Source organism: Lissotriton vulgaris, chromosome 7, assembly GCF_964263255.1.
Source record: "Lissotriton vulgaris chromosome 7, aLisVul1.2, whole genome shotgun sequence".
Lineage (NCBI taxonomy): Eukaryota > Metazoa > Chordata > Amphibia > Caudata > Salamandridae > Lissotriton > Lissotriton vulgaris.
The window spans coordinates 1,609,919,097-1,609,947,052 of record NC_141695.1 but is presented as its reverse complement, the minus strand read 5'-3'; the positions used below and the strand labels follow the sequence as shown (position 1 = coordinate 1,609,947,052).

The 27,956-nt window shown below is 43.8% G+C and overlaps 1 protein-coding gene across 2 annotated transcripts in view; it reads left to right on the top strand.

Moving 5' to 3' along the window:
- Positions 1-27,956, top strand: part of PLTP (phospholipid transfer protein) — a 258,838-nt gene that overhangs the window by 217,778 nt on the left and 13,104 nt on the right. For both annotated transcript variants that reach the window (XM_086932536.1, XM_086932537.1), the window contains exons 10-14: positions 4,705-4,764; positions 6,321-6,485; positions 7,473-7,540; positions 10,527-10,569; positions 14,261-14,324. In XM_086932536.1, the coding sequence (XP_086788662.1) occupies positions 4,705-4,764; positions 6,321-6,485; positions 7,473-7,540; positions 10,527-10,569; positions 14,261-14,324 (400 nt within the window). The remainder of the gene's footprint in view (positions 1-4,704; positions 4,765-6,320; positions 6,486-7,472; positions 7,541-10,526; positions 10,570-14,260; positions 14,325-27,956) is intronic.

Sequence of the window (27,956 nt, the reverse complement as noted above, 5' to 3'; positions counted from 1 at the left end):
TTTTAGATTTTGTACCTATGAAATGTAAATAATGAATGCTTGTTTTTACTGTATTTTTCTTAAATATTTTTAACTGTGGAGGTTTACGCTCCGTGTATTGTCTTTTATGATTTTAATTAATCGAAATAAAGATCTTTGACTGACAATACTTAAATAATGTTACACAAGAGTAAACAAACACCTCACAGTCGATCGCTCTGACATGCCACTGCTTGATACTGGGCGAGGCACAGGAGTTTTTGAACTGTGGGAAATAATACTCTGCTGATACCAGGTATACACAGGCACATGCATCAAGAAAAGCTTTTGCAAGTCCTTAATTGCGATTATTAAGGAATCGCAATTAAGGACTCTCAAAGCCTATTTGTTAGACCTGACTGCCCTTTGCGTAGCCCCTCCTTATATTTATTTATTTTGTCCCCTTTTTGTCCCTCATAACCTTTAAATATTTTTGTGTCCACTGGATTATTTTTGTGGTGTTGTCCTAGGGGTTAGGTGCTCTTTGCCCTCATGGTCCTTTTCTTGAGACCTAGGTGTCTTTCCTGACTAAAAACTAGAAGGTACCTAAAATGGTGGCCATTAACTGCCATAACTGCCATCCTCTGAGGAAGTCCCATAGGGTAATATAGAGACCTTCCAGAACCTTCTGGACTTTGCTGGACCTCTGGAGGGGAACCTATATAAGGCAGGATGCGAGGCAGCCATTTTGTGTTGACCAGTGATTGCTAGAGAGTGGAACTGGTGAGGAGGGAGGCGACTCTGAGGAGGAGAACAGCGCTTTATCAGGAGCGGAATTGACCTGTGGGCAGACTGAACTCCTGTACTGACCTGTACCCACTCGTGTTGACCAAACCCTACCAGGGTAGCCCATTCCTAAAATCCTTGTACGACCTCACCAGGACATACTAAAGTCTCTGAGGTCTCTGAGAAGAGTCGCGCTTGTAAGAAGGGGTGAAGTCTAACCCTGAAGGATCGCTCTATCACCTGCGGCGCTGAGTGCTTTTTCCCTAAGGCATTTAAGGAGCTAGCGCTTCCTTCTTCAAGGTCTCACCGTGAACCTGAATCTGGCGTGTCCAGCTGGCAACTCTGCGTGGGGTAAGGGCTCTGTCCGGCACCGACTTCCCCTGCGAGTTGGTGAAGTGCTGGAGGGTGTCCGAGGAAGTGAGGCAGCGACGGAAGAGGCGGATCGAGAGAGGCGGGACCCCGGCGTGCGGAGACAGCGAAGAGGGAGCGGCCAGGCGGGGGCGTCGGAAGAAGTGCAGCCGCGTCGTCTTCTGCGCAAGCCCAGCAGTCTGAGAGGAAACGCCAGGGGTAGTGCCACAGCGTCGACGGCTGCGCAGACTCAGAGGTGCCGGTCCCTGAAGAGTGCACCGGGCGGTGAAGTCTGTGTACATCGATCCCTCCGAGGGAGGAGCATCTCAACCCGGGACAGAGACGGCAGGAAATCAGAGTGTCCGTAAGCGCCTTGTGTCCCCAGGTATCGGCGTCATAGCAACCTAACCGGCAATCCTAATCTGAGTCAAGTAAGCCGGGGCCGCATAACTGGAGGGAGGTGGGGACCGTCACGGGGAGTGTGACGAAACGGCAAGGGAGACTGTAAATTTCTCCTCAGGTAGTGAACTGGCTCCCGAGTAGGAGTATAGTGACAAAATCATTACCCTTGGTGACCTGATGTTTCTCCGCCCAAACGAGGCTAAGCATTGGTATTCTACCTAATCCAGATTCCCGGAAAGACGGGGGCCGAACTGGGGATAAAAGAAAGGGTGTAGGAGCTGCAACTGTCCTAGAAGCACAACGCTTGATGAAAGGGGCCACATAGCCTAAAGTGGGTCCAGGGACAAGTTAAAGTAGCCCTGAATCAGAGGAAGTAACTACCTGTCTTTCCCCTTTTTGGGCTTAACATAGTACAACAAGTACATTACATTATCGAAGCTGGGGTTGTAAAGCTGAATGTCTTGTATGAAATTCCCATGAGACTGTGGTGGTAAAGTTCAGCTTCTTTGTATTGTAAAAGAGTTTGACAATTGCAGAAACTTGATCTAGAGCTGAAGTGTGTAGAAAACGTATTTAAATTACAGGAGCATATCCTAGAAAGGTTGCTAATGTCATAAAGATGAAATGTAAAGTAATAATGACATGCGAGATTATATGATGTATTGAAACCTGATAATAAGTCGTCAGATCAACAAAGAGTTTTTATAAAGCAGACCGTATTCTTCTAAATTTGGTGTAGCGTCCTTATTTTTGAGTGGGTGGATGTTATGTTGCTGAAGGGTATGATGCAAACTTAACACAGGTTCCATAGAGTTGAGCTTTTCCATTTAGTGCCAAGCTACCTTATGTGACTTGGAGGTCCCAGGTCCAACACTATTCATGTAGTATTCGCTAGTAAAATAGCGAATCCTAAAAATTCCTTAATTGCGACTCGCAAATTGTGAGTTGCAATTAAGGAATGGCTTCCAATTCATTCCTATGGGCCTACAGGCCCATAGGAATGAATGGGAAATTGCTTGCGCAATTTGCGAGTACCAATCTCAAGAGTGCAAAGGTGTCAAAATGACACCCTGTTGCACCCCAGAAATTGTGATGTGCACCCATGTTGCACAAACACATGCCCCAAGGGCATGTGTGTAACCTGAAACCTTGAAAAATGCACTTTAGTGCATTTTTCAAGGTGTTTGCAAAACACAGACCAATCGCAATTTATTTATGGTGATTGCGATTCCATTTAAGGAATCATAGTTTGCGATTACCAATAGGTACTCGCAAATTGCGCATGCAATTTCAAGAGTGCAAAGGTGTCAAAATGTCACCCTGTTGCACCCAGAAATTGTGATGTGCACCCATGTTGAGCACACACATGCCCCAAGGACATGTGTGTGGGTAACCTCAAACCTTGAAAAATGCACTTTAGTAAATTTTTTAAGGTTTTTGCAAAACACAGACCAATCGCAAATTATTTATTGTGATTTCTTTAATTGCGATTGCATTTAAGGAATCACAATTTGCGATTCCTTAAATGCAATGCAAGAAGCACTTCCAAATAGCAATATCACTATTTGGGGCCCCAAAAATAGCGATTTCTTAAATTGCGAGTGCCTAACACTTTCATGCATTGCAAAAAGCCTTTTTGCGGGCGTAACAGCCGATTTTTGCGAATCGGACCATTTGCACGTGCAAAAACCTTTGATGTTTGTGCCCCCCAGGTCCTTGATGCAATAAGAATACCAGTACAGCTCTCGGTCGTAAATCAATGGCAACATGCGTTCCAAGACGACCCAGCCTACCGCATGGATAGGCATCTCCTGGAAGTGGAGGGGATAGTGGGAGCATTATATAACAAATCAGAAAAAACTGATTTCACAGGTCCAACGTAACATACCATCAGAGTCTGGTTTGAGGCACAGCGGGCGCCCGGCTGGGACGGGGTACTAACGCAGGTCACGCCACTGTGGGACACCAAGCGGCTACATAAACTACGCAACACTAAAGGATTTCAACAATGGGATTTAATAGGAATCTCACAGGTGGGAGACATGTGGAAAAAAGGCGAGGTAGTCCCATTTGCAGGCCACTTATGAACTAGCACAAACAGAAGCCTTCCGTTACATACAGATTAGGCACGCACTTATGGGAGCAATATCGCCGGGCACTCAGCTCCCAGAGTCATCACCACTGGAGGATAGACTCCTGACGGATCATCTGCATAAATAAGCTATATCCCAAACTTACTGCAAAATAATAAATAACCAACCAGACCCAATGACGGCCCTTAAAGAAAAATGGGAAACAGAGCTGGGTGAGTTAGACGGAGCAGATTGGCAGGAGGCTCTTTCATCCCCACAATAAGTAGCGATATCTTCCAAATTTAAATTGATGCATTTGAAAATTCTACACCGCACCTATTAAACATGAACACTTTTACACAAAATAGGTAGGGCAGGCACACCGAACTGTCTGCGACTCTGTGGTTCGCCAGGCTCATTCTTGCATACGATTTGGCAATGCTCAGAAATCACATCTTACTGGCCGGCGATAATGCAGACAATATCGCAGGTCACGGGTGTTGAGGATCTGCCGGAACCAAAAAGGTATTCTGCTCAACATTTGGGAGCCCACAGATCTCAACCACATGACCCAGGACTGGGTGACACTGGGTATGATACTAGCAAAACGTAATATAGCTCAGCAGTGTGGGGCACGATAGGCTCCGAACCATCATCAATGGTGTTGTGACATGGACAATGTAATGATAATAGAGAAAACGGTATACATTCACAGCGGGTGTCCCAAAAATGGACTCGGATATGAGGCAGCTGGAATGCCTTTTGTGGTAATATTTGTGAGGCCCAGCCAGAGAAATCGATGATCAGATGTCAGTGAATAATTGACCCAAAAGAAGAAACTGTGATATGTAATATAACTCTCTGTCATTGATGTGTATAAAATACAAAACACATTTATAGTGAGAAGTGCCAAATATGCAATGTATGTTCAATAAGATGTCACGCTATATCTGCACTACGGAATATTGCTGTACTTTACCAATTAATGTGAATTACAAAAATGCTAATAAAAATGTTTAAAAAAAAAAAACAATACCAGTACCAAAGATTTTGCTGCCTACGAGTCATTGTGCTATGAAAAGTACAGAAATACAACAGAAGTTCATTAGTGTTGTACCATATTTTCTCAATTATGCAGATGCCAAAGGATCTGGAAGTGCTGCTGAGGACCACATACTTTGGGAGTATCATGCTGCTGGTGAGGAACTATTAACATACAATGGAGACAAGGACGTTCTCCTTTTTCAATAGCTAATATATCGTCACCTATTTCAATTAGTATCCAGCTTTTCATCCAGTTCCTCCACACTGTCTAAGGCCTCATATTCTCATTCAGTACATTTTCAGTGCTCCATTGCTATCCTCTTCCAGTCCACAGTTCAGCGTTCGCTTTCGCCTCCTCCATACAATATAATGTCCTGCTTTCATCAGATTTTACACACGCAGTGCAGAACTCTCCACTTACATTTCCCTCCTTTGCCCAGAACTCTGCCACGTCTTCTATATTTCGTCCAGATCGCCATCACCTCTTAAATGTTCTGCCCAGAGTTCCACCCCATCATCTAGGCACATAGTGTGCATCTCCTCTTCCATAACTTGCCCTGATTGCCATCACGTCACCATGAACTGTTCAGAGTTCCATCTCCTCTTCCATAAAACGACCAGAGTTCCATCACCTCTCCCTTGCCTCCATTACATCTTCTAGTCACTGTGTCCAGAGATCTCCACCACCTCTTCAGTACAATGTCCAGCTCTCCTCATATTTGGCAGACACTCTCAAAAGTGGTCCTTCCTCTCTTTTTAAACTGGAGTTCCATCATCTCTTGTGTGCACTGCTCAGAGCTCCAACACCTCTTCCTTACACTAACAGCTCCAGTATCAATGCCATTCACTATTTCTGCATTATCTCTTACATCATTTCTACCAAATAGTGAATGTAGCTCTGCTTCCTCACACAGCTCTCTATCACCTCCTCTTGTCACTGTTCAGAGCTCCATCACCTCTTCTTTATGCTGTCCCTAGCTCCATGGCCGCTTCCATACACTGTTCAGAGAACCACCACCTCTTCTATGCAGGGTCTAGAGCCAACACATCTCTTCTATTGACCACCTCTTCCATATACTGCCAACACCTCCATAATTTCTTCCAAATAGAGATGACAGCTCTCCATTACCTCATCCTGTCACTGCTCACATCTCCATCACCGCTTCTTTAAACCAAACAGAGTTCTATTACCTCTCCCATACACCTCTTCCACTTACTGTCAAACACGCCAACTTTTATAAATATATATTGTAGAGCGCTATCTTCTCCCCTACCCACTGTCCAACTTCCTTCACCTTTCTGTTGACTCTTCTTGCATGGACTGTCAAGCACTCCATCGCCTTTACCCAATTCTCCAACACTGTTTTCTTATTCTGCCCAGAACACCTCAAGTGTTTGTAATTTATGTAATCTCCTCCTAACCTTTTCCATATGTTGCTAGCTCTACATTTTCTCCAAAAACATTGAATACTAGAATTTCAAATCACTTACCACGCATCCTGTCTTCTGTTTCAAACACCATCTGGTTCCATCTAAATACAATCCATTAGACCAGTCAGTACTTGATTCAGTAATTAACTTGTGTTGCATTACCTCTTGACTCTACGTTTGTACCACTTTCTCTTGCATGAGTACTCTTTGTTTCTGATTGAAACCCATGATTGTTGATCTTGATCTGCTGACCAAGCTTGCCTATTTTCTTTCACATAGAATCCTGCTGTTGTCGAGGCCCCAATGCAACTCTCTCTTGAGGTATCGGCACCCCCACGCTTCACTATCAAACCTACAGGTACTACAGTGACCGTCTCCGCCACACTGAGCATCTACCTCATACCCAGCGACTTACCAGTTGTGCAGCTGTCCAGCATGACCATGGTAAGGAGTTCAAAGCTTTCACAATCTGTTAATGAAAGGGCACTGGAAGACACAGACCTGGCGCCTGGCTTCAAACAAGGAATAACTTGCTGTGCCGTGCTTTATCTCATGTGTTGCTGTACCATGTTCTGACTCTCAGGATTCTTTCTATGAAGAAGGACTGTCCGCAATGCTCTCAAATGGTGCCATTGATTCAAAGTCAAGTTCGCCTTTGAAATCCACCCTCCCCTAACTTTGGGCTGAAATTTGCCTTAAAATTCTAGAGCCTGCTTAATGCCATTGTTCCTAAGTTTGTTTCACAGCATTTTCCTTTATTCATTTGTGCAGATCTCTTAAACTGGTAGTGTGCATCTACCGCTCTTACTTAGAAACAGCCTTAATCTACTTTCTGTCTCTAAAGTCCTCTCTGTGATACACTCCATCTCTTAACTCAGTAGTCAAGCGCAAGGACTGTTGTCAAAATCTTTATAAATTCTGCCTTGCAGCCCTCTTGTATATAATGCTCACCAGCATAGCTCACACTCCTTGTCACCGTTCTGTGATACCATTTCCCGGGTCACGTCTTACTATCATGGCTCAGTTCGTAGTCACCGCTCTCTAGCTTGGCCCACTTCTTAGTCACCTCTCTCTAGCATGGACCACTTTCTAGTCAAATCTCTTTAGGATGGCCCACTTCCTAGTCTTGTTATAGTGTGACTTGGAAAAAGAAAATTAGTTATTTAGTTTGTTGTGGACAAGAAATCAACCTGATGCTTTTGCCTCTTTTTCGCTCTAGCGACAGCGGTTTGGACAGGTAAACCAGATGTTTTCAAATTCTCAATACACAAAAGATGAGCCAAGAAAAGATAGTGAGGTGAAGAGGTGAAAGAGGATAAGGAAGAGTAAGATTGGAAAGCAGATTGAAATGGGAACAGAAGGTGTAAGCGCAATAAAGAATATGTACTTTTTTGAAGAGTACATTCACTTTTCACAATATCTCCTTTCCAGGAAATGCGACTAAATGCCAAGGTGACGCTTAAAGGAAAAGTACTTCGAGTTGTATTCGATATTAGGAGGTAAGAAAAAAAAATCACCAAATAATCCACCACATACTCAAATGTGTACACTTTCCAGGCAAAATCTAAACCAGACTTGAGGTCGATGCAGGTTTGTATACTTATTACAAAAGTGCCCACTTTTTTTTCCACACAAAAAACAAGATTCGATCTAAAAGCAAACTTTACATCAGTTATCACCCCCCAATAGAATCAAAAATGCACTCCTTCAATTAAACGTATTAACCTCTTCTAACAACAGGGCCGGACTGGCCGTAGCGGGCATCGGGCGTTTCCCTGGTAGGCTGGAAGGGTTGGGCCGATTTTGTTACTGGGGGCTGGTTTTACAGCGGTACTGCTATATCTTTCACAAGTAACAAAAAGCAGCAGCTGGGGGGTAGGTCCGTCAAAATTGGCAAGGCTCATTTGGGTTCCCTGTCCGGCCCTGTCTAACAACACGATCCAGTTACCTTTCTATGATCACAAACCAACATCCGCACAACGCACACAAACCAGTCTCTGCTTCCTCTTTATGAAGCTGTGTTCCAACACAATCCAGAATCCTCCAACACAACCCAACATACCATGCTGTATGCAAATGATTCAAAATAAGGCAGGATGGCCACCGAGGCAGTCCAGAGAGAGGATATCACCCCAGTACTGAGGTCTTGGCATTGGCTTCCAGTGGAGCACAGAGTCCTCTTTAAAGCAGTGGCGTCCCGTAATGTGCAGCAGGGGTGGGGTGAGCGCACACACACACTCTTTCACACGTGCGCATACATACATCCAGCATATATACAATCGCACACCCATTTACAGCATGCACGCACAAAATACACAAACATGTACACACCCAACATAAAAAAGAAAAAAGGAATTACCTGCCCGCAGCAGTGATCATGGGATGGCGGGATGGTAGCCTCTGCTGTTTTGGAAGGAAGATCTTGCTGCATCCTCCCTTTGTCAAAGTCAACCAACAAGAGGAGAAGCTTCCTTATTTCATCACAGAGTGGGATAGTGTCACTGATGGACACTGATTCCAGGACAGTTCAGGCCTTAAAACTGAAGAGCTGAGGTCCAAGTCGATCATGGATGCTCCCCCTCGTCATGCGGGGGAGGTTCACAGAAGACTTTGCCAGGCTTAGGAGGTCATGCCCACCAGGCTGTGAAATCTTCATCCCAGCACATTATGGTTTGGGCAGCCAGGCAGGCGCCTGTGCATTTAGCACATGCATGGTGCTTGGCTGCTTGACCAGACCAGTATCTGTCAGGCTGACCTTTGCTCAGCCTGAAAGACACCAGTCCCGCGTTCGAACGCGGTGGCGGGGCAGGACCCTACGCCCTTAACGACGGTCCACAGCTGCCTTAAAGCCTTGGCCATTGAACACTAGGACTTTTAGGGGAAGGGTCCTTCATTTCTTATCAATTGGTCCTCCCACTATTCATCTCTTGACCCTTTCACTTTCAGTAATGACTGCCTGTTTGCTGCCCTTCGAAGAACAAATAAAGTTTGTTCTGGGATTAGCTTTTTCCCCACATACAGCTTTTTAGTTTTGGACTGAAAGTCCTCTGAGGGTCTGACCTATTGAGGATTATCTCTTCTGTAGGAAGCAGCATAAGACTCTACAGTCCTTACTGTAGTGATGTTATAACCAGTTACAGTTACATCAGTGACCCGAAAGGCACTTTTAGTGAAAAATAACTGCTTGTGGTCTCAAGTGCACTTGACGAGATTCAGGATCCTAACATAACCATGTTATTGGAATAAAAGCCCATTACCGTATCAGCACCAGAGAAGTGTTTGGGGTAATATCTTGACCCCTCAGGATGCTAGAACTTTATAATTAATCTTCATTTTAACTTCCCTATATTTTTAAAGTAAATAAACACCAATTTTAAGCCATAGCCCTGTCTGCAAGGTAAAATGGTGCGGTTTCACTGTCATACAGTATCGGAGTTCTGAACCTAGCACAAATTTGTGGAGTAAGGCTTGACTGGTCAACGAAGCTACCTTTTGAAAGTCAATATTTTAAAGGAAGTAATTTGATTTCCCAATTCTAGCGCAACAATTAGCGCAACAGTAACTGAGTTAGCGATCCATGGGTGGTAAATAGCAGTATCCACCACGTTTGCTCTCTCTAACCAACAACCAAGGTCGGATTGGTAAGGCGGGCCCTTGGGCAATAGGCCAGTATCTGAGTTGAAGCTGTGGGCGTTTTTTTGTTGACCAGCGTGGTGGCCGATTGGGCTGTGTCTGTGCTGTTTAGATGCTGCCAGCAGCCCAGTGGGGGCCTGAGCGGCCATTCCTGATGCAGATGGCCACTGTTACCTCCCTTTTACAAATGGGATGGAGGTGTCATTCCCAGTCTCTAACTGGGCTGGCCCATTAATGAATGCAGACTGGGCAGGGGGCCTAAGCAGAAGTGGCCTAACTTATATTCAGGTGTGGTTCACCATTGTGCACCAATCTGTGCACAGAGTTCTGGCAACATATGCATTTTTTTATCTCAGTGAAATTAAGAAAGCATATATCTTTTAGAGAAACCTCCCTCCTCCTTTTCATAATAACACCAAAGTAGTGTTTTGCAAAAAGGCTCAATCCACAAATGTGTGCCACTTTTTTATGTTGTATGAGCCTATTTTTGTTCCCAATCCACCACTGCCAACGACTGTCCTAAGACCCACAGAAAGGGCCTCACAGGAACCAGCATGATAACACCACCCCACACACAAACCAGACTTTTCTATTTTAACTTTTATTCCTCCCAACTCAAACCAACTTCTCCTAACTCAGTGCAAATTGGTCCTCTACTCCCCAAACACAAACTAACCTCCTCTTCCACAACACAAATCAGTCTTCTCTCCCTAATATAACCATTGTGTTAGAGTCTTCTCATGCTTCTGCATTCTCACCATTTTAGTCATGATGCTTGTGCAAAAATATGCTTGTCACAAACACAACCACTTTCCTTGCCCAATATAAGAGGTTTTTCCTTCTCTCTTTCAGGTTTCGAATCTACTCTAATAAGTCAGCGCTGGAGTCTTTGGCTGTAAGTACGGATGGAATGCAAAGAACATGCCCAATTGATGATGTGGCTAGTAAGCAGAGGGGTAGCATAGGTGCTTCTGCAGCAAGCACAAAACAAAACCGTTCAGGTGCTCCTGCACAAAGTTGGCAGGAGAATATCATAGCATGCACCATCTAAGATAAACATAGTCCTACTGACTGGACAAGGGAGAGAGCATTGGGCCTTAGAACATTAAAACAAAAGTGAAGAAGAAGCAATAAATAATTTGCACATATTTGTGTTTCTGTCTACAGCCCTCTAGTCCTGAGGAAGACCCGCCCTGATGTCCAACAACTAACACATACACATAGGGTTGAAACGTCAATGTCAATCCAATTGTTTAATGTTCTCGGTCAGCTATCTTAAAGAAGCGCCAGTAAGGATATAGGCTGTTTGTTGAATTATGTATATAATAGAGATCAGACATTTTTAAAGTAATGTTTCTGTGTATATCATGCTAAGATCAGTCTTTGTCTCTTTGTTTAATGTCAAACTTCTTTTTTCACTGTGTGTCACTTTATCACTAAGTCACATCTTTTGATTTATTTTTCTGTTTTTTTGACAGCCTGATATGAATGAGAAAATGTGTGCATATTATTTAGATATATGGCTTCCAATATACTAAATAATTATAACTGTGGGGATGATGAATAATGGTCAATATAGGCCCACACTCTCCCAGCTTCTTGGAGAACATAAATTGTTATTCTCAAAAAGGTTTGACTTTCTAACACCTATTTTTCACGCAAAGAAATTGCGACACCCAACACAACTCATTGTAGTTTATAACATGCAGATAAAGACAAGCATTTCTAGTTCATGTTAATAGGCAGGCAGTGATCCCTTTCATAAACCAGCAGGCAAGGAGGAGACTAGCTGGGCAAAACAGGGAGGAAGAAAGATATCCCTTGATTTAGTCTGGAAGTCCCATGCCATAATCATAAAAGCATAAGCAGATAGAGAAGTCCTGATAAGGCAAAAAGCGCTATTGACTGCAGAATTGTGGCGAATACAGCGATGGCGTCATCACATGACAACAGGTAGCTTGTAAGACACTGTTCGAAGACTCCTCAGGATTTACAACACATGGCAACAGGCTGCTACCAAGACAGGGTCATTAAAAAAAACTATGAAATTGCTACACAGTGGAAAAAATAGTTAAAATGTCACTTAGCCAGGAAGTGTGACCAGAAACTGGACTGTGAGCTATTATGGTGCATGGGTTCAGGGGTCAAGGAAGTCATTATTCTAGTCAAAAGGAGCTAGAGTGAATGAACGAAGCGACAATTAGCTACTTAATATGGCTTCTACCCTGTGGAAAGGAATAATCAGAAATCATTGGCTAAGTAATTGAGAGGGATAGAGTTAACATACAAGTTAGCAAACGCCCATGACTTTACAGTGCAAGATGAGTGTTAGTAAGTATAGGAAGCTTCAGAATAAGCAGTAGAAGCTATTGGGTCCCAATAGCAGCTAGGGAGATGCACCCGCTCCAAACCGATTGGACTAATCAAGAACTACAGTCAGAGGCCCTTGTTCTCCAGATTTCTTCTGTTGGCTGGAAGAGTCAAAAACAGTCTGGAATCCAGCGTGGAGCCTAGCAGACACTGGTGTGCAGAAACCACCAACCAGAAACTAGGCCTGCTGGACTCAAGCACACATAGCGAGACAAATATCAGGGTGTAGATTCCTTACATTAAGAAGTACAAAGAAACGCTATACAGGCAGGTAGAGTTCCAGTCCAGTGCACGGCTGCATGCAGAATCCCAGAGCAGGCATAGTTGCCTCAAGCACTATCTCAGGCACAGATCTCGAGAGTCCACTGGTAGAATACACATGTCAATTTCCACTTCTTATCTGAGAGCAAAGATCCACAGACCTAGCATGCACAGTTAGAAAGCTTCAAGCCATGGGGCTGCAAGCGTGTTCTAGCATGTCAAGACTTAAAGAAGAAGGTCAGAAAATGTCAGGGTCCAATAATATATAGAATTATCCAGCAAATCAGCTCCCAGCCTTTACAGGCATGAAAACTGTGAGAAAGCAAGGAGTCGGGCTCACACGATCACTTGCATGAATAATCATAAAGCAGACAGGCAAACTTCAGTGACATGCACAAAATTCTGTCATACCCAGACAGACTGAGTTTCAGAGCAGGCAGACTGTCAGGTAGATGGTATTGCAAAGCAGGCTAACAGATCTCCCAACATTCCTCAATATGCACAGTTCCAGTCTTTTCACCAAAGCCTGGTTGTACCCTGACAAGTACGGTTCCAGAGGAGGGTTATCAGAATATAGTTTGACATATGTATTGCATCCTAAATCCTGTTTATAAAAATATTGCTCTAATGATGTTAATGCAAAAAGAACAATTGATGGACAGAATGCCGAACAATGTCATACATTCACCCCAGTACAGAGATCTTGGCCTAAATCTATAATTTTTTTGCTCCCCAAGCCATTTCAGTTTGAACCCTGCCATAGGCAAATCAGTCTTGACTCTGCGCCCATGGGAACAGTCCAGCCCGAACTGCCAGGCCAGGTCCTCCCTGGACTGGAAACAAGCATATAAATGAGCAATTTCGGGGTTTTACCCCTCATCACTCCGGATATCTTGACTTCAGTGGCATGACCATTAGAAGTAATGGGATAACCCAGTAACCTTAAGAACCTGAGTATGGAAGCTAAACAACAACAATGGTTCTGTTAGGGTTCCCAAATAATTTGAACAACCTGTAATTAATACATATCCAAACAGCATATCCCGTGAAGGATATAAGGAGACACACACTACCGAATATGGTTCTAAAGGTAAATCTTTTTAATATAAACCTTGTTGTGAATAAATCCACATTGTATGAAAAGCTGTCCAAAACAAAGAAACACATAGACTATGTATACATTTAGTGATCAGGTCGTGACTGGTGACAAGGTGCTGTACAAAGCTAAAACAAATGACATATAATCATACATATAGACAAAACATTAGATCATGGATGTCCACTTTTGAATACAATTGTCACAACTGGATGAATTATTCCCTTGTTTTTGTTGAGACTTTGTGTGGACAGATACACGTAAAGAACGTCGACGTTTCGACCCTATATGTTAGTGCAGACTTGTATGCATCTGTGTTGGGTCATTATCAGGACTCAAAAGGGGGAGGTAGGACAGCCTGTGAATGTAAAACAAGGGAAGGAGGAGTTAGAACCATGTGTGTGCCAGCGATAAGTAGTGAAATAAAGGGACCCATTGGGGCTCACCTGAATACACTTTCTTGAGTGGGTCCTTCAAGGGGGGGAGAATGTCAGCCGACAGACTCGATAATCATTCTTGGAGAACTGAATTCTATAAAACAAGCAAGGCACAAATCAGGCCTCTACTAAGTATCTCAGGTTCTCTATAACCTGATTGAAATCATAGTGAAAATCCCATGCAGCTTGGCAGACTGTAAGCTGCATGGGAAACGTCGACGTTCTATATATGAATCCGTCCACATAATGTTCCAGAAGAGGCAGAGTCCTGTCATAGAGCAGAATGTACGGTGTCCCAAGGCACATCAACCTGATGGGGCTGGTGTACGAAGGTAGTAAGAGGGTCCTATTTTTTATACTGAGGATCAGGGTGTGGGGCATTGAACCAATAGCAATCCTGACTGCCTCTTCTTCTTTTGCAGCTCATCCCACTCCAGGGTCCTTTGAAGACCATGCTGCAGGTTGGCATCATGCCCATGCTGAACGGTAAGATCTTGATCGCGTTATGGGCTCAATAGATCTCCTAAAAATGTAGGAGCCGAGTTTGCACCTTGTACATGGTTATCACTACACAATAATCTGGGGAGAGTTAGTGATACTTTTTATATTTAACAAGTGTTTTCAACCCATGAGATTGACCATGAGCATATATTCCGGGCGACCTTCAGGGCCGGACTGGGAACCAAAACCGGCCCTGGCAAAGTGCTCGGCCGCCCCCCCACCCCCGGGGTATTGGGGGTGCCGTCGAGCTCTTTGCCAGGGCCGGTTTTAGGCCGATTTTGTTACAGGGCAATTTTTGCAGCTAAAACGGGCCTGTTACAAAATCTGCCGCCAGGGGCCCAAAACCGGCCCCCTCCCGTGCGGCACACCGGGGGATTGCCCGGTGCCGCTACGGCCAGTCCGGGCCTGGCGACCTTGCCCCTTCTTTTGCCGAGGTACGCACACAGCCAACAGGTGTTTCACTGAAGGTCTACATATGAAGCAGGAAATCTTTCTATGAGCCTCAAGACCAATTTTCGCATCCTGCGGTTCCAGAAAAGATGATGTTGTGGTAAATGAGGGAAGTAAAAACAAACTGTCTTTGCTAATTGCCCCATATTTGGATCCTTTCATTGGTCATTAGTTCTCAGATCCTTTCAGCTATAAAAAAAAAACATTGCTTCCCTCTGATGTTCTAAAGCGAGAGTGAGACAGGCAGACAGAGAGACAAGTTAATGCAGTGGTCAGTTCATGTTATGCACCAACAGTGTACCTTGAAACGCATTATACACCAAATTACTTTCTCACACAAACTTCAAATCTTGAATGCTTTCATCCCAGCCATACTGAACTATTGTAATCCAATTTAGTTGGATACCCCTGAAAAGATAATAGATAGATTTGAAACTGGTGTAAATTTCTGCTGAAAATGTTGACTCTGAGCTTGAGGAACTCACCTTTGATCACTTCAGCCTTGAAGTTACTTCTTTCATTTTCAGTCAAACAGAGAGTTATGGTCAAATCTCGCTCTTGTTCATAAAGCTTTTTGAGCCCGCTTTTAAGTTCATTACCCTGTAGATTTATGCTTTACGTTCCTAGGTGTAGGCTTCATTCTGGGAACGCCTTTCTGATATCAGTGTCGAAGTTTCAGCGGACCTCTATCGGGGATCTTGCATTTTCTGTTGCACTTACAAAACTTTGGAACGATTTACCAAGGCACAAACTATTCCACTGATTACGTCAGGTTCAAAAAACATTGGAGGCTACCGTCATCTGATGGCCACTGGAAATGGTAGAACAGTCCCTTTAATGCTTTTAGATGATTTACTAAGACCTGGGTGATGTCACAGGCCTTAAGGATTCAGGGGCTTATGGCAATCAATTATGAATCCTAGTTTCTTTGTTACTGACTTAGGCAGAGAGCACTGTATGTAGTGTTTGGCTTATGAGGATCGAATTGCAGGACTACAAGCTGATTGAAGACTGCAAGTTTGCTTCTACTGAGATTTAGTTTATGTCTGCTGAAGTACTTCTATCACTAGAGATATGGGCAACTATCATAGTGTTTTTTGTTAAGAGAAACATTTCAGGTGGAATTGAACCCTGTGGAGTTTTATTATCATCTGCAGATACCATTCACGACCAGAAAACCTCTGGCCAACCTTCAAGAGATGGTATGGTTTTGCAACACCAAGAACATTGACATTAGCACTCTTGCTTCCAGGGTTCATTTTAGCATTCCCAGCGGATCACAGCCAGACTTTAACGTAATGACCGAGGAATACAACAGTTGCATGATAAACCTGCATGAGAATTTGCTCCACTGAAGAGCAAGAAAAGACTAAACTTTCACTTCCTTGGTTCTTAAAAGATCTTGAACATAAAACATAAGGTCAAAGATCAAAAAATACTTGGCAACAATCACCCATCCTTCTGATATGAATTGTATTAGGGTTGCCATAAAATTCTCATATCATCAGAGCTAAGTTATCACACAAAAAATCACACCTTCATGCCTCCAAGGATCGCCCAAAACCTCTCTTTGAAGTGATCAAATAAGCCAAGTTCAAACAGCACAATCTATGCCTCTGAGAACAAGTGTGAAGACTTTGTGAACTTCTCTGCTTATAAAGTAAAGTCCATTAGGCTTCCTCCGTCACCAACATTTCTCAACCCTAATGACCAGAAGTTAATCTGCAAGGTGCTGTAGATCCGGTCCCATTTGGACAAAATATTGGGAACAGAGCTTATTGAAACTATTGCCAGAGTCAAATGATAAAAGCACTTCAAGTATGTTCTGGTTTGGTACATCAGCATGGAACTTGCAAAACATTTGCTACCTTATTTAGGTCACTCTGGTGAACTCGTCACTTTTGCACACCCAACGTTTGACTCTTGAAACATTGCTCTCTGGCTGAAAAGGGCAACATGCAGTTCTTGGTCCGCGTTCTGCCCGTGCAGGCAAGTATAATTCAAGAATTACTTGTGGCCTGTGTAGTTCAACAAAATGAAGGTGCACAGCCTATGTGTGGGGCCCGTAGGCCCATGTAACTCCAAGTACATTTAAAAAAAAAAAAGTGCAAGTTTTTTTCTCCAAGCGGCCAAGTTCCCCCTTTTAAAAAAAAGCATCAGCTAATACCAGTGCCTTAAACAATTTTAGACCGGTCATTATTCTTTCCTTCCCTTCCTTTGAACGATGATTGAAAACTGTGTATCTTCCCAACTCGGTCACCATACCCAGATGTAAAAATCTTCTGTGATCTACAATCTGAATTTTGACAGGCTACTGGGGCTAGACTGCCCTTTTTTATGTGATGATAATGCACTCTGGATGCTTGACTTGGGTAACGCCTGCCTACTTGCTTTTCTAGACCTCTCTGCCCTGTTTAGTACAGTGAAAGATAGCTCAGTGGTAGCCATCTTGAAGGAACAAATGAGCTTCAAGGGAACAATTTTCAGCCTGCCAATCAAACCCCTTTCATTTATTCAAATGGCAGAGCTGTTTCTAGCGAGGTATGCCTCCACAAGAGGTAACACAGGGCTTTAGTCTGTTCCCAATTCTTTTCATCCTCCCCTCCCCCCCCCCCCCTCCACCCCAAAAAAAGTCCGCCTCCCTGTCCACGCATGGATTGGCACATGCTCTCACCTCAAAATGGACATTGTGAATAATGTGAACCCTTGAGATTCGTCCTCAACAACCAACTTAAAGCTCAAAGGAAATTCTCTGCTGTGGCCAATAACAAACAGTACCAACTAAGGCTACTTTGGGGCATCAGGCGTTTTATCCATGATCCAGACTTCAGATCTGTAGTCTGGCGCTAGTTCAGTCCAAACTAGACTACGGAAACGCTCTTCTGGTTGATTTCCCAAACGCTGACCTAGTCTCCTTTAGAGCTGTGCTCCATGTGGATGCCCACTTTGTTTCTAGGAACAAGAGATTTGATCACATCTCTCCTGTCCTTTTACCTCTTTACACTCAATAAGATCATGTATATCACTCATAAAGCCTTACATAGCTCCACCTGCATGGCTGCAAAACTGGTAATCTGGGGTGCCCAAAGGAGTAGAAGAATGTAGGATCCCTCCTCTTTGAACCTCCCACTTTCACGCAAGAGTGGTATATGAAGCAATACTTCTGGCAGTCGAACAAGGACTCTCATACCTTCGTTATGCAGCACCCTATGTCTTGATATCTTTAAAAAGGACCTAAAATCCATCCTAGTCCAAAGACATTTCGGTTAATGACTGTTTCAAACTCCATCACCTAATCCGCATTGAACTGACCATACTGTACAGATCATGTGCGTATTATCTCTTATGCTTGCTCCTCTTATGCTACGAATGTTCAGGGCTGTTGTTAGGGGTCTAATGCCCTCAGGCAGGGTCGGACTGGGAACCAAAAGCAGCCCTGGCAATTTTCTCTAACCAGCCCCAGGGAGGCTACAAATGCTTGCTTGCTACTTTTTTTTTCTTTATTGCTGCTGATATTGCAACAGTGCTGCAAAACCACCCCCACCGCAAAATCAGCATTAACAAGTAAATCGTATTTTAAAGACCTGTGAAGTACTCGGTGTGGCTTCAATTAGACGGTCGCCAGCCCGCCAAGCCGTCTCAGCCCGGGCTGACACACGAAGGGGTGGGGGGGGGGACGGGGGGTGTGGGGGCTGAAGCCCGGTGAGCCCAGTGGATGTTGCGCACCTGGTGCCTGTGTATTGTGGTAAATAAAATATTACCCTGTCATAATTTCTATACTTAAATGAAAGTTCATGCATTAAATGAGAGGCAGAGTCCGTGGTGTCCGATTCAAAAGGGCTTTATTTCAATAACCCGGGTTAGCGGAGAATCGGTTCCATCACCACTAAGGTTCAGGAAGGGTCTTCTGAACTTTATTCACAGAGTACAATATTTATACATTAGATTGCATAGAGAGGAGGAGTGCTCTAGGCCGAGCAAGAGAAAGAAAGATAAGAAACATGTGGGAGTTCACTTGAGGAGTCATAAGTGAGTCATAGGTGGGTGGATACATGGAGGGGGTCTGCATGGCCAGCTGGAACCTTTGCCCTACTTGTGTGCGCAACTTGGTCATGACGTGTAATTGACGTGTAACTGGGGGGGAGCTGGGGGGAGCTGACTTTCGTGCTAGTAGAGAGGCCTTCGGTGTCAGGACGACCTGCACGTCGTGTATTATCAAGTTTCAAGTTTAAATACTTTATTCGACAACATTGTCATAAAAGCATGTATCCCTACACTATACAAATATAAATACTAATCTAAGAATAAAAAGCATATTAAATTCCAAGTAATTTATACTTTGTTGGCGAATAACACAATAAAAATAATCATTTTTAAAATAGCGACACAGCTCAAAGTTTAAGAAATAGAATTTGGTGATCAAATAGTTCATAGGAGTTTTAAAGTGCGCGTGCGTATTATCCATGCCCACCCCATGTATTTAGCTACAGCAATTGCAAGATTAGGGGCACAATTTGATTTCAGAATCCTTAAGGCCTCTAAATATTTCCTTGTGCCCAAATTTCTGCATGCAGGCTTCAACCATCTATTCCTTGGGGCAGCAAATAAGGGGCATACAAATAGAAAATGTGGGATATCCTCTACATGTGTTTTACAATAAAAACAAGTATTTACATTATCAGGAGACCATTTGACCGTGAAAGCATTTAAAGGTAAAGAGCCAATTCTAAACTGAAAATACAGTTTCCTATCCAGAGGCTTGGAGATCAAGTCCCAGTACTGTTCAAATTTTGGGATCGTTTTAACTTCCAAAAACTGGGATGTCAGGGCAGATTGTTGGTTAGAAGTCAATGCAGCGTTGTTTATCATGTCCCAGTACAGTTTTTTCAATGTAATCTTTGAGGGAAAATCGTCTGGATCTACTGCAGACCATAAGTGCTCGAGGTGCAATTTTTGGAGTAATTTCCTCACTTCCTTGAGCCAAAGTATTTTATGGAAAATATCAGATCTGTCAACATCCAAAAGGGCAGCTGCGTAATGACTCAGCTCAGGAGTAGTTTTTATACGCCTCCAATATAGGAGGGGACGCAGTCTGACCATGTCCTCGATCCTTTTCCTCCCAAGATCGTAGTGGAGGGGGGTCGTGGGGGTACTCTGTGGAACACCAATAATGCGCCGCAGGAATTTGTTTTCTGCAGCTACTAGAGTGTTCAGGTTGGTGAAACCCCATAATTCTGATCCATAAAGACATGCACCCAGCACTTTCATACCATAAATCTCCATTATGGGCTGAATTGGTTTTGTGAATGAAGATTTGTGCTTTTGGGCTATTGCCCCTGCCAACTGGTTAAATTTTAGCACTGTAGAGTCCATATGTGATCTCCAGTTCATATTAGTATTTAGAGAGATGCCAAGGTAGGTAAAAGCATCCACTTCTTCCAAAAAAGCCCCATTGTAAACCATTTTCCCCATGAATTTCTTAGTGGGATTCAAATTCATAAATTTCGTCTTTGATGAGTTTATTTCCAAGCCCCGAATCCGGCAGAAGTCACCAAAAGCGTTTATTGTCTTTTGTAAACCGCTTGGGGTCCGCGAGACCAGCAGGGTGTCATCTGCAAACATTAGTACTGGAACTCGCTTCCCGTCTAGTAGTGGAGCATCCGTCGGAAATTGCTTCAAGAAATCAACTATGCCATTGATGTAGAGAGAGAATAGGGTGGGGGCCAGGACACAGCCCTGTCTCACGCCTCTCTCAACAGGGAAGGATTCCGTGACGTCTCCCTGGGCTCCCCACCTAATCCGGGCATAATTGTTCTCATGCAACCTTACAAGCAAAGTTAGTAGTTCGGGACTTATTCCTAGTTCCCTTAAGACAACCCAAAGTTTTTGCCGGGGAACTAAGTCAAAGGCTGACTTTAGGTCAACGAAAACAGCGAACAGAGGGCCATTTAGCAGGGTTACATTTTTCCAGTATATGGTTAAAAAGTGGAATACCTGGTCGACAGAGCTAGTTAAGGGGCGAAAACCAGCTTGGTATGGGGAAAGGATGTCCTTGTCAACTATCGAGGCTTGCATCTTGTTTTGTACCATCCTGCCCATCAGTTTTTGAGCGCAATCAATGAGACTGATGGGTCTATAGTTACTTGGTAATGCCTTATCCCCTTTTTTGTAGACTGGAATTATTTCCGCTCCTTTCCATGTAGCTGGTATCTTTGCCCCTTGTGCAATGGCATTTCCAAGCCATACAAAGTATTTACACCAGCTGTCCCTGTCCGATAGAAAAACATCCGCCGCTATTCCATCGATTCCTGGAGCCCTACCTCTGGTCACTCCATCCATTGCCTCTTGGACATCTTTCAATGAAAATAGTTTGTTGGTATAAAATACTCATTCTAGGGGAGAATCAGTTTGTGGGCCTGAATTGTCTGCGTATTGGGGTTTGAAGAAGTCCACCCAGGACTCCTTTGCTACATGATTTTTCGGGCAGTCAGCTATACCCCCAGAGCCCCACTTTAATATGGCCCAGAACTCTTTCTGGTGTTTATCAACACATGCTTTCTTCAAATCAAGCCAAAGGTTCTCGTCCCACTGTTTTTTGCCTTAATCTGGGTTTTTCTATATTCATTCCTAGCATTTAAAACTCCTATTTTAGATCTTAATGCTATACTAAGATTTTGCCTCGCTATTCTGCAGGATTGGTCATACCATCCCCTTTTTAAGGGTGGTCCAGTACCCTTCCTTTTCTTGCTTGTTTTAAGGAATAGCTTCTGTATATTAGCAAAAAACTTTGGCCGTGACTCTTCAATCCGTGACTTAAAATTTATATCATTTGTTAAAACCTGTAGTCTGGATACTTCATCAACGACTAGTCCCTCAAAGGCCTGCCTATCCTCTGTATTGTCTACTAAAGTTTTCCATCCAATATGACGAAGGTTATTGGATGGAACAACATCTAGGGACGTAAGGTTCCTAGCTGAAATTTCTGAAATTGCTTTTTGTTCTATGTTGAATAGCAAAGACAAAGGGTTGTGATCACTCTCCAACCTGGGAATGACCTGCATATCGATCACTTTGCTCCAACCTCTAACATCTACCAAGATGTAATCTATCCTACTACTTGATCTTAGGTTATCAAAGGTATTCCTGCCCTGTAGGTCTGAGGGAGAGCGGCCATTGGCTGCCCTCAGTCCTCTGGATAGGCATAAGCTTTTAACCTGTATTGCTACTTCTGTCCACTTCTTTACCAACGGTAGGTCTAATTGGGGAATTCCCCACTTGGTATCTTCCTCTTGTGTCAGATCACTATCCTCACAACCTAAGGGTTCAAATGTTGTGTTTAAATCTCCACCCACTAGGATAGTATACTGCGTAGCTAGCGTTTCTAAGTCATTTTCTAGAGCACCTACTATATCAGAGGATGTGCCCCCTTGGGTTCCCCTTGCATAGATATTATATATTGCCAGCTTGTAGCCGTCAGCCCAGGTGAGCGCAATCGAAAGTAGGTCGCTGTTAGTAGTATGGCTCTGCTTGATAGTGCATTGCAGAGATTGGCGTATCCATATAAGTAGACCCCCTGAAGGGCGTCCTTTTGTACTTTTTTTCGCGGGCACATAAAAATTTAAAAAGCCCTGGCGAAAGACTGGTGTCACTGACCATGTTTCCTGTAACATCACAATGTCGTAGCTGTCAATGAACTCACACCATTCTGGAGTCTCTATTTTATGTTGGATACCCGCAATATTCCATGAAATGAACTTAATGCACCCTTCCCTTTCCATATTCCTCTTATTTAAGGGAATAGTCAGGTTAGGGGAAAGCACACAAGATGGAGAACTAGCTTCAACTATGTTAGTAGTAGTATGCTCAACTAGTAAGTTGTTCTGTACTGCATCAGGGGCATGATCTCTAGGATCAGAAGTCTTGCCCTCACAACAATCTATTCCTAATGTCGTGCGAGTACTAGTATTTCCATGTTTAGCCTTTACAATCTTTGATTTCCCTAATCTTGTTGGATTTTCCAGTCAATCACATTGACTTAAACCTGAAAGGGCAGAGAACCTGTTTTCTCCCAAGATTCCCCAATTATTTTTATTTTCAGGGATATTGGCTTTCCTTATTACGGGATTCCATTTCGTTTTTAACAATGTTGGATTTAGAATATTTCCCTTTTTTATGTAAAAAAAGTCCAACGTTAATGGCACAATTTCGGTAGAACTACGCTGAGGGGGATATATATTAGCTAGGATGTTTGGTAAAACTTCGGGATCTGAGAAATGTAGCACCACACAATCCCCCTTGAACTTTTTGATGCCACCCCCGATCCACTCAACCCTTCTAGCTTTTACTACTTCCTGTGCCAATTGGTCCCTGCCTCCTGGTTTAAAAGCCATATTCTTTGATAGCCAGTGGAGTGACTTATTTATCAAAGAAGGGATGTTCTCTACTTGCCCTGGTTCAAGTTGGGGGACATTTGCTAAAACCAATATTAGTGGGGAAGCTTCCACTATTAATTCAACCGGCCCTTTCTCCATGTTATCTGGGTCTTTTGTACTTCTAGAGGTGGGCCCTGTGGAGTCCTCAACAATGGTAGCTGGGTTTGGGGTTCCCGGTCCCTCCCCCCCTTGAACTGGGCTCCACATGGTGTTCCTGGAGGTATGTGTTAGGGGATCTGACCCAGGTACAATTTTAGTAATTTTCGGGTCGGCTGTGGCCAGGTTTAATAAAGCAGTAATAGGTCTTTCTTCTGTTGTTTTTTGCAAAAGTACCCCCAATCTAGTAACCTCTTCTGTGAGCTGGTCAATTTTGCTTAGGAGTGGTTTGGTAATAGTTTTAATTTTGTTATCTATGACATTCAGTAGCTTCTTAAATTGGTCCTCGTCCAGAAATACCTTTCCTCCCCCATTACTCCTAGTATCATCTCCAGTATTCCCCTGAGGAGAAGCGTCAAGGCGCTTTTTACCTGATCGAAGACCCCCCCTTTTCGGTATATTCTTTCCCCCTCCCTTTGTTACTCTAGGAGCTGGGACTGGTGTAGGGGTTTCTTCTTCTAGAGTGATAATGTCAGTATCAGTTGTACATTCGGGAACTGGTTCATTGATTACTACTAGTAGTTGGGTCAATGGGTTAATGTCTGGAGTCAAAAAGACCTCATTGCTAATGTCAAGAGCTGGGGTAGGTAAAGGCGTATTGTCGATATGCAAATCTGGCGAATAACTAAGACCCAAGGATGATCTCCTATCCTGATTAATTTTGGTGACTTTCTGTACCATATAATTCTCTATTGTATTGAGTGGAGCTGATGATGGTTTTGCTTTAGACATTTTACAAGGTAGGAGCAATGCAGGAACCGTGGGGTTTTCAGTCAATATAGTATCCCAGACACTTTTGAGAATTAAGGGAGAGAGTCACTTACTTAGGTATTTTTGGGCAGTGTTCTTGGCCCTGCTCCTGCCTTTTCTTGCCGATGAGGGCCGTAGAGGGCCCGCCCTTTGCCCGGGCTTAGCTCCGGGCGTCCCGCGAAGCGGGTAACTGCGCCGCTTAAGTGCGCCTCCTGGCGCCCTCGCGCTGTCAGAACGCGCGCCGCCGCGTAGGCTGCCGGGAATTGTAATCCCGGAGCGGCGGCGCGTGGAGTCTGCTGTTGGTTGACTCTTGGCGGTGGCGGCGTGCTTTCAAGGCTTCCTGTCTGCCTTGGAATGACTCCTGGCGGCGTCCTTCAGGTAAGTGCTGGCTTGTCTCCCCCGCTCCGCCGGTAACTGCGCCGCTTAAGTGCGCCTCCTGGCGCCCTCACGTTGTCAGAACGCGCGCCGCCGCGTAGGCTGCCGGGAATTGTAGTCCCGGAGCGGCGGCGCGTGGAGTCTGCTGTTGGTTGACTCTTGGCGGTGGCGGCGTGCTTTCAAGGCTTCCTGTCTGCCTTGGAATGACTCCTGGCGGTGGCGGCGTCCTTCAGGTAAGTGCTGGCTTGTCTCCTGTATTATCTGATATCTTGGGTCCGGGGATGTTTTATCTGAAGTAAAAGGTCACTCAAGCAAAGGTTGCTCATCTGCAAGAGCCAGTGTGGGCATACATTTCTTGGTTCATAACATGGGGCTATGGGCTTTCTATGGATGCGAGCTGTGCAAATCACTTAAACGGAGACAGAAAGACTGGGCTCTATCTCTGCAAACGGGCTCTGTTTACCTTTCTTCACTAAGCAGGAATGTGATTCTGTAGGGCAGGCAGATAACTGTGTGCAGAATACTGTCTGGGCACCCTCCTGCGGGGCCTCATAGGCTGACTGAAAGTATGCGAGAGGTCAGGGATGTGGAGCTGCAGCCCTCAGAGTGTCTGGAAGCATGAAAACCTTAATTCGGGTCCATGGCACAAGCTGAACCACAGAATGGGTCCATCTTGACTTAAAAACTTGCACAATGCAATTACATTGGCAACATAGGCCTCAATGCAGAATTAACGTTTCTTTCATGGAGGGCCTGGTAACTGACATGTTAACGTTGGACGCAAATGCATAGGCGTCATCATTTCGGCCATAGAGGGAAAATGCATGGATGTCATGCACATATACTACATGTTGGGGTACACGATAGGGGACATATAGGCCATATAAAAATTAATTTTCCTCAGTATGCATTTGGTTTGTCTTGTGTGTAAGGAAAGGGGTGTGTGTAATTGTACTTATATAGTGCTTACTACCCCTGAAGAGGTGTTGAAGCGCTTTGCAGTGACAGTGGCATAGCAAGGTCAGGTGGTACCCGGTGTAGAACATTTCTTGTCACCCCCACCGCCCACTTTCAAATTATTAAAATAAGGGGGAAAAAGATGGTTACACATATTTTTGTCATTTTGTCACCCCCCTTCCCCTCAGTGCCATTTCGTCACCCCCCTCAGTGATGACACAGTGTACAGTGAGTGGCACGCTGCTCCAGAACACGAGGTTAGAGGTTAATAGTAGATTAGTAATCTTTTTTTTTCTTTTCTTTGTGCATTAGTTGTGTTAGGTTTGTGTTCTTGATTTCTTGTATGTTTAGTAGGGTTTAGAGTCGGATAGAGGTGATGTGCCTGTGAATGCTTGCCTGAGTGGATATGCTGTAGAATGTTGAGTGAGTACTGAGGGATGTCATGAAATGTTGGCGTCTATGTGCTGGGTTAAGTCTGAGAGTCAAGTACAGTTGGTGAGGGGTGGAATGAAGCCCTGGCAGGACACAACTGTTGTCACTGTAACCTAAGGGCCAAAGATGGAATGAAGATCCTACCCCCTACCCGAATAACTCCTTGTGTGGTGCCCCTGCCCTTATCCATAACATACATGTATTGCTTTGAACACTACGATCAATAATTTGTAAAGCACCATTCTTAACTAACAGCCAGCTGGCTTGGTGACTGTAGTCAGAAGTAAGTGTGACTTGCAAGTTTTTTTAGGTTTTTTTTTTACTAATGCAGTGAACACATTCAAGTTTGTAAAACAGCTTGCTTTGGTGAATATGCGGCAGTTACACATTGGACTAGCTCCGATCTCTACCAGGGTTTGCATGTTTCCTACTTAAAACATTGACTTTGCAGCTTGAGAAATGATGCAGTAAATCCTTTGCACACTGCTGCCACCATGTGGTCATAATATATATTTTTCTAAAGTGTTTTGGAACTACCTTGTCGTGGCCATGAATTGCGAGTGTCTGTACCAGACTGATGCTATGAATCTTCTATGGTTCGACTTCACTCTCAGATGTCTTTTTTGAGTTGTTTGCATTTTTTATTATTCCATAGAGTGGATAGCTGATCTGGTTTTGGCTCTCCAGAAAGACCTCTGGCTGGAGATAAGAAAGCCTGCATCCAAAGCCTCATATTAGTTTGCCCACCATCTGCAAGATGCAGTTGTACCTGTGCGGGCACCACCTTTCCCACAAATCACCACACTCAATAGAACGATTCTTCCTTTATTATATATCCTGATAAAACCTACATACAAATTACTAAAATGCTTGTGGCTACTGTATTTTTGAGGCTACGCTGGACTCGCATTTTGCTGGGATGGTGCCCAAGAACTGTAAAGGTGAAAGCCGTCAATGGATCATTGGCAGCATTCCACCAACAGCCGCGCAGACTTGGTACCGTGGCCCTAATACCAGCACGGAAAATGCCCTTCCTACACCTAAATAAGCGGTAAATCGTAGCCATAATTGGGGGGCAGTGGACCTCTCAGGGCCTGGTACCACTACACCTTTGACAGAGAAAAATACTTGTATTTGATATCTATAAAATCATAAAAGGGTGTAGCGAACCACCTGTGTACATAAAATATCAAACAATTGTTCTGGTTTAGAAATACAATGAACTCATTTATATAAATGCTAAATTAGTGTTAGGTTTGTTTCTATGTAATGTCCGGCCCTACTAAGAAATCGACAGGTACAATCCTGGATACATGAATGGACGTTAACGATTTGGAAGCAACTACAGACAGATGAAAGCAAGTTCTAAAAGCCTGGTTTGCAAACTGAGCCCTTTCCTAGGCAGCTTCTTTCAGGTAAACATATGAGAAAATCTGGTTGGTCCTTGATTTTATCTACAAGTCCCTTAGCAATAAAGGCATGCAGTTCTGTACACCTATCATGAAAATGCTGAGGTCTTAATACCAATAACTGTAATTCTACAACTTATAGTAATAATTTGCTTTTATTTAGCGCTTCATACCACACTTCTGCTGTTTGTTTCAAAGCACTGGGAAAACTATTAATGTTACTAATAATATAATTGTATGAATGAATAAAAAAGAATTTCTAAAGCGCGACAATCACCCGGGGTTATCTAGGTGCTGAGTGGACTACAGCATGCAGGCTCTGGGAAATGCCTAGTCATTTATTGAAGAGCCAAGTCTTCGGGTTCTTCCTGAATTCCAATAGGTTTGTCTTAGATTTTAGTTCTATTGGAAGCGAATTCCAAAGTCTCAATGTACATAGAATGAATCTTCTCCCTCCCCAGTTGGGTTTCTTAAATCTAGGGATTACAAGATTTTCACTGGTGGATAAGCGCAAGGAGCGTGCTGGAGTGTAGTGCTGAAAACGTTGTATCAGATACTCAGGGCAAGTGACTTGTTGTGCTCAGAAGGCAACGCAGAGTGCCTTAAACTGAATCAGTTTATGTAAAGGAAGCCAGTGTAATTGGATCAGTGCCTAA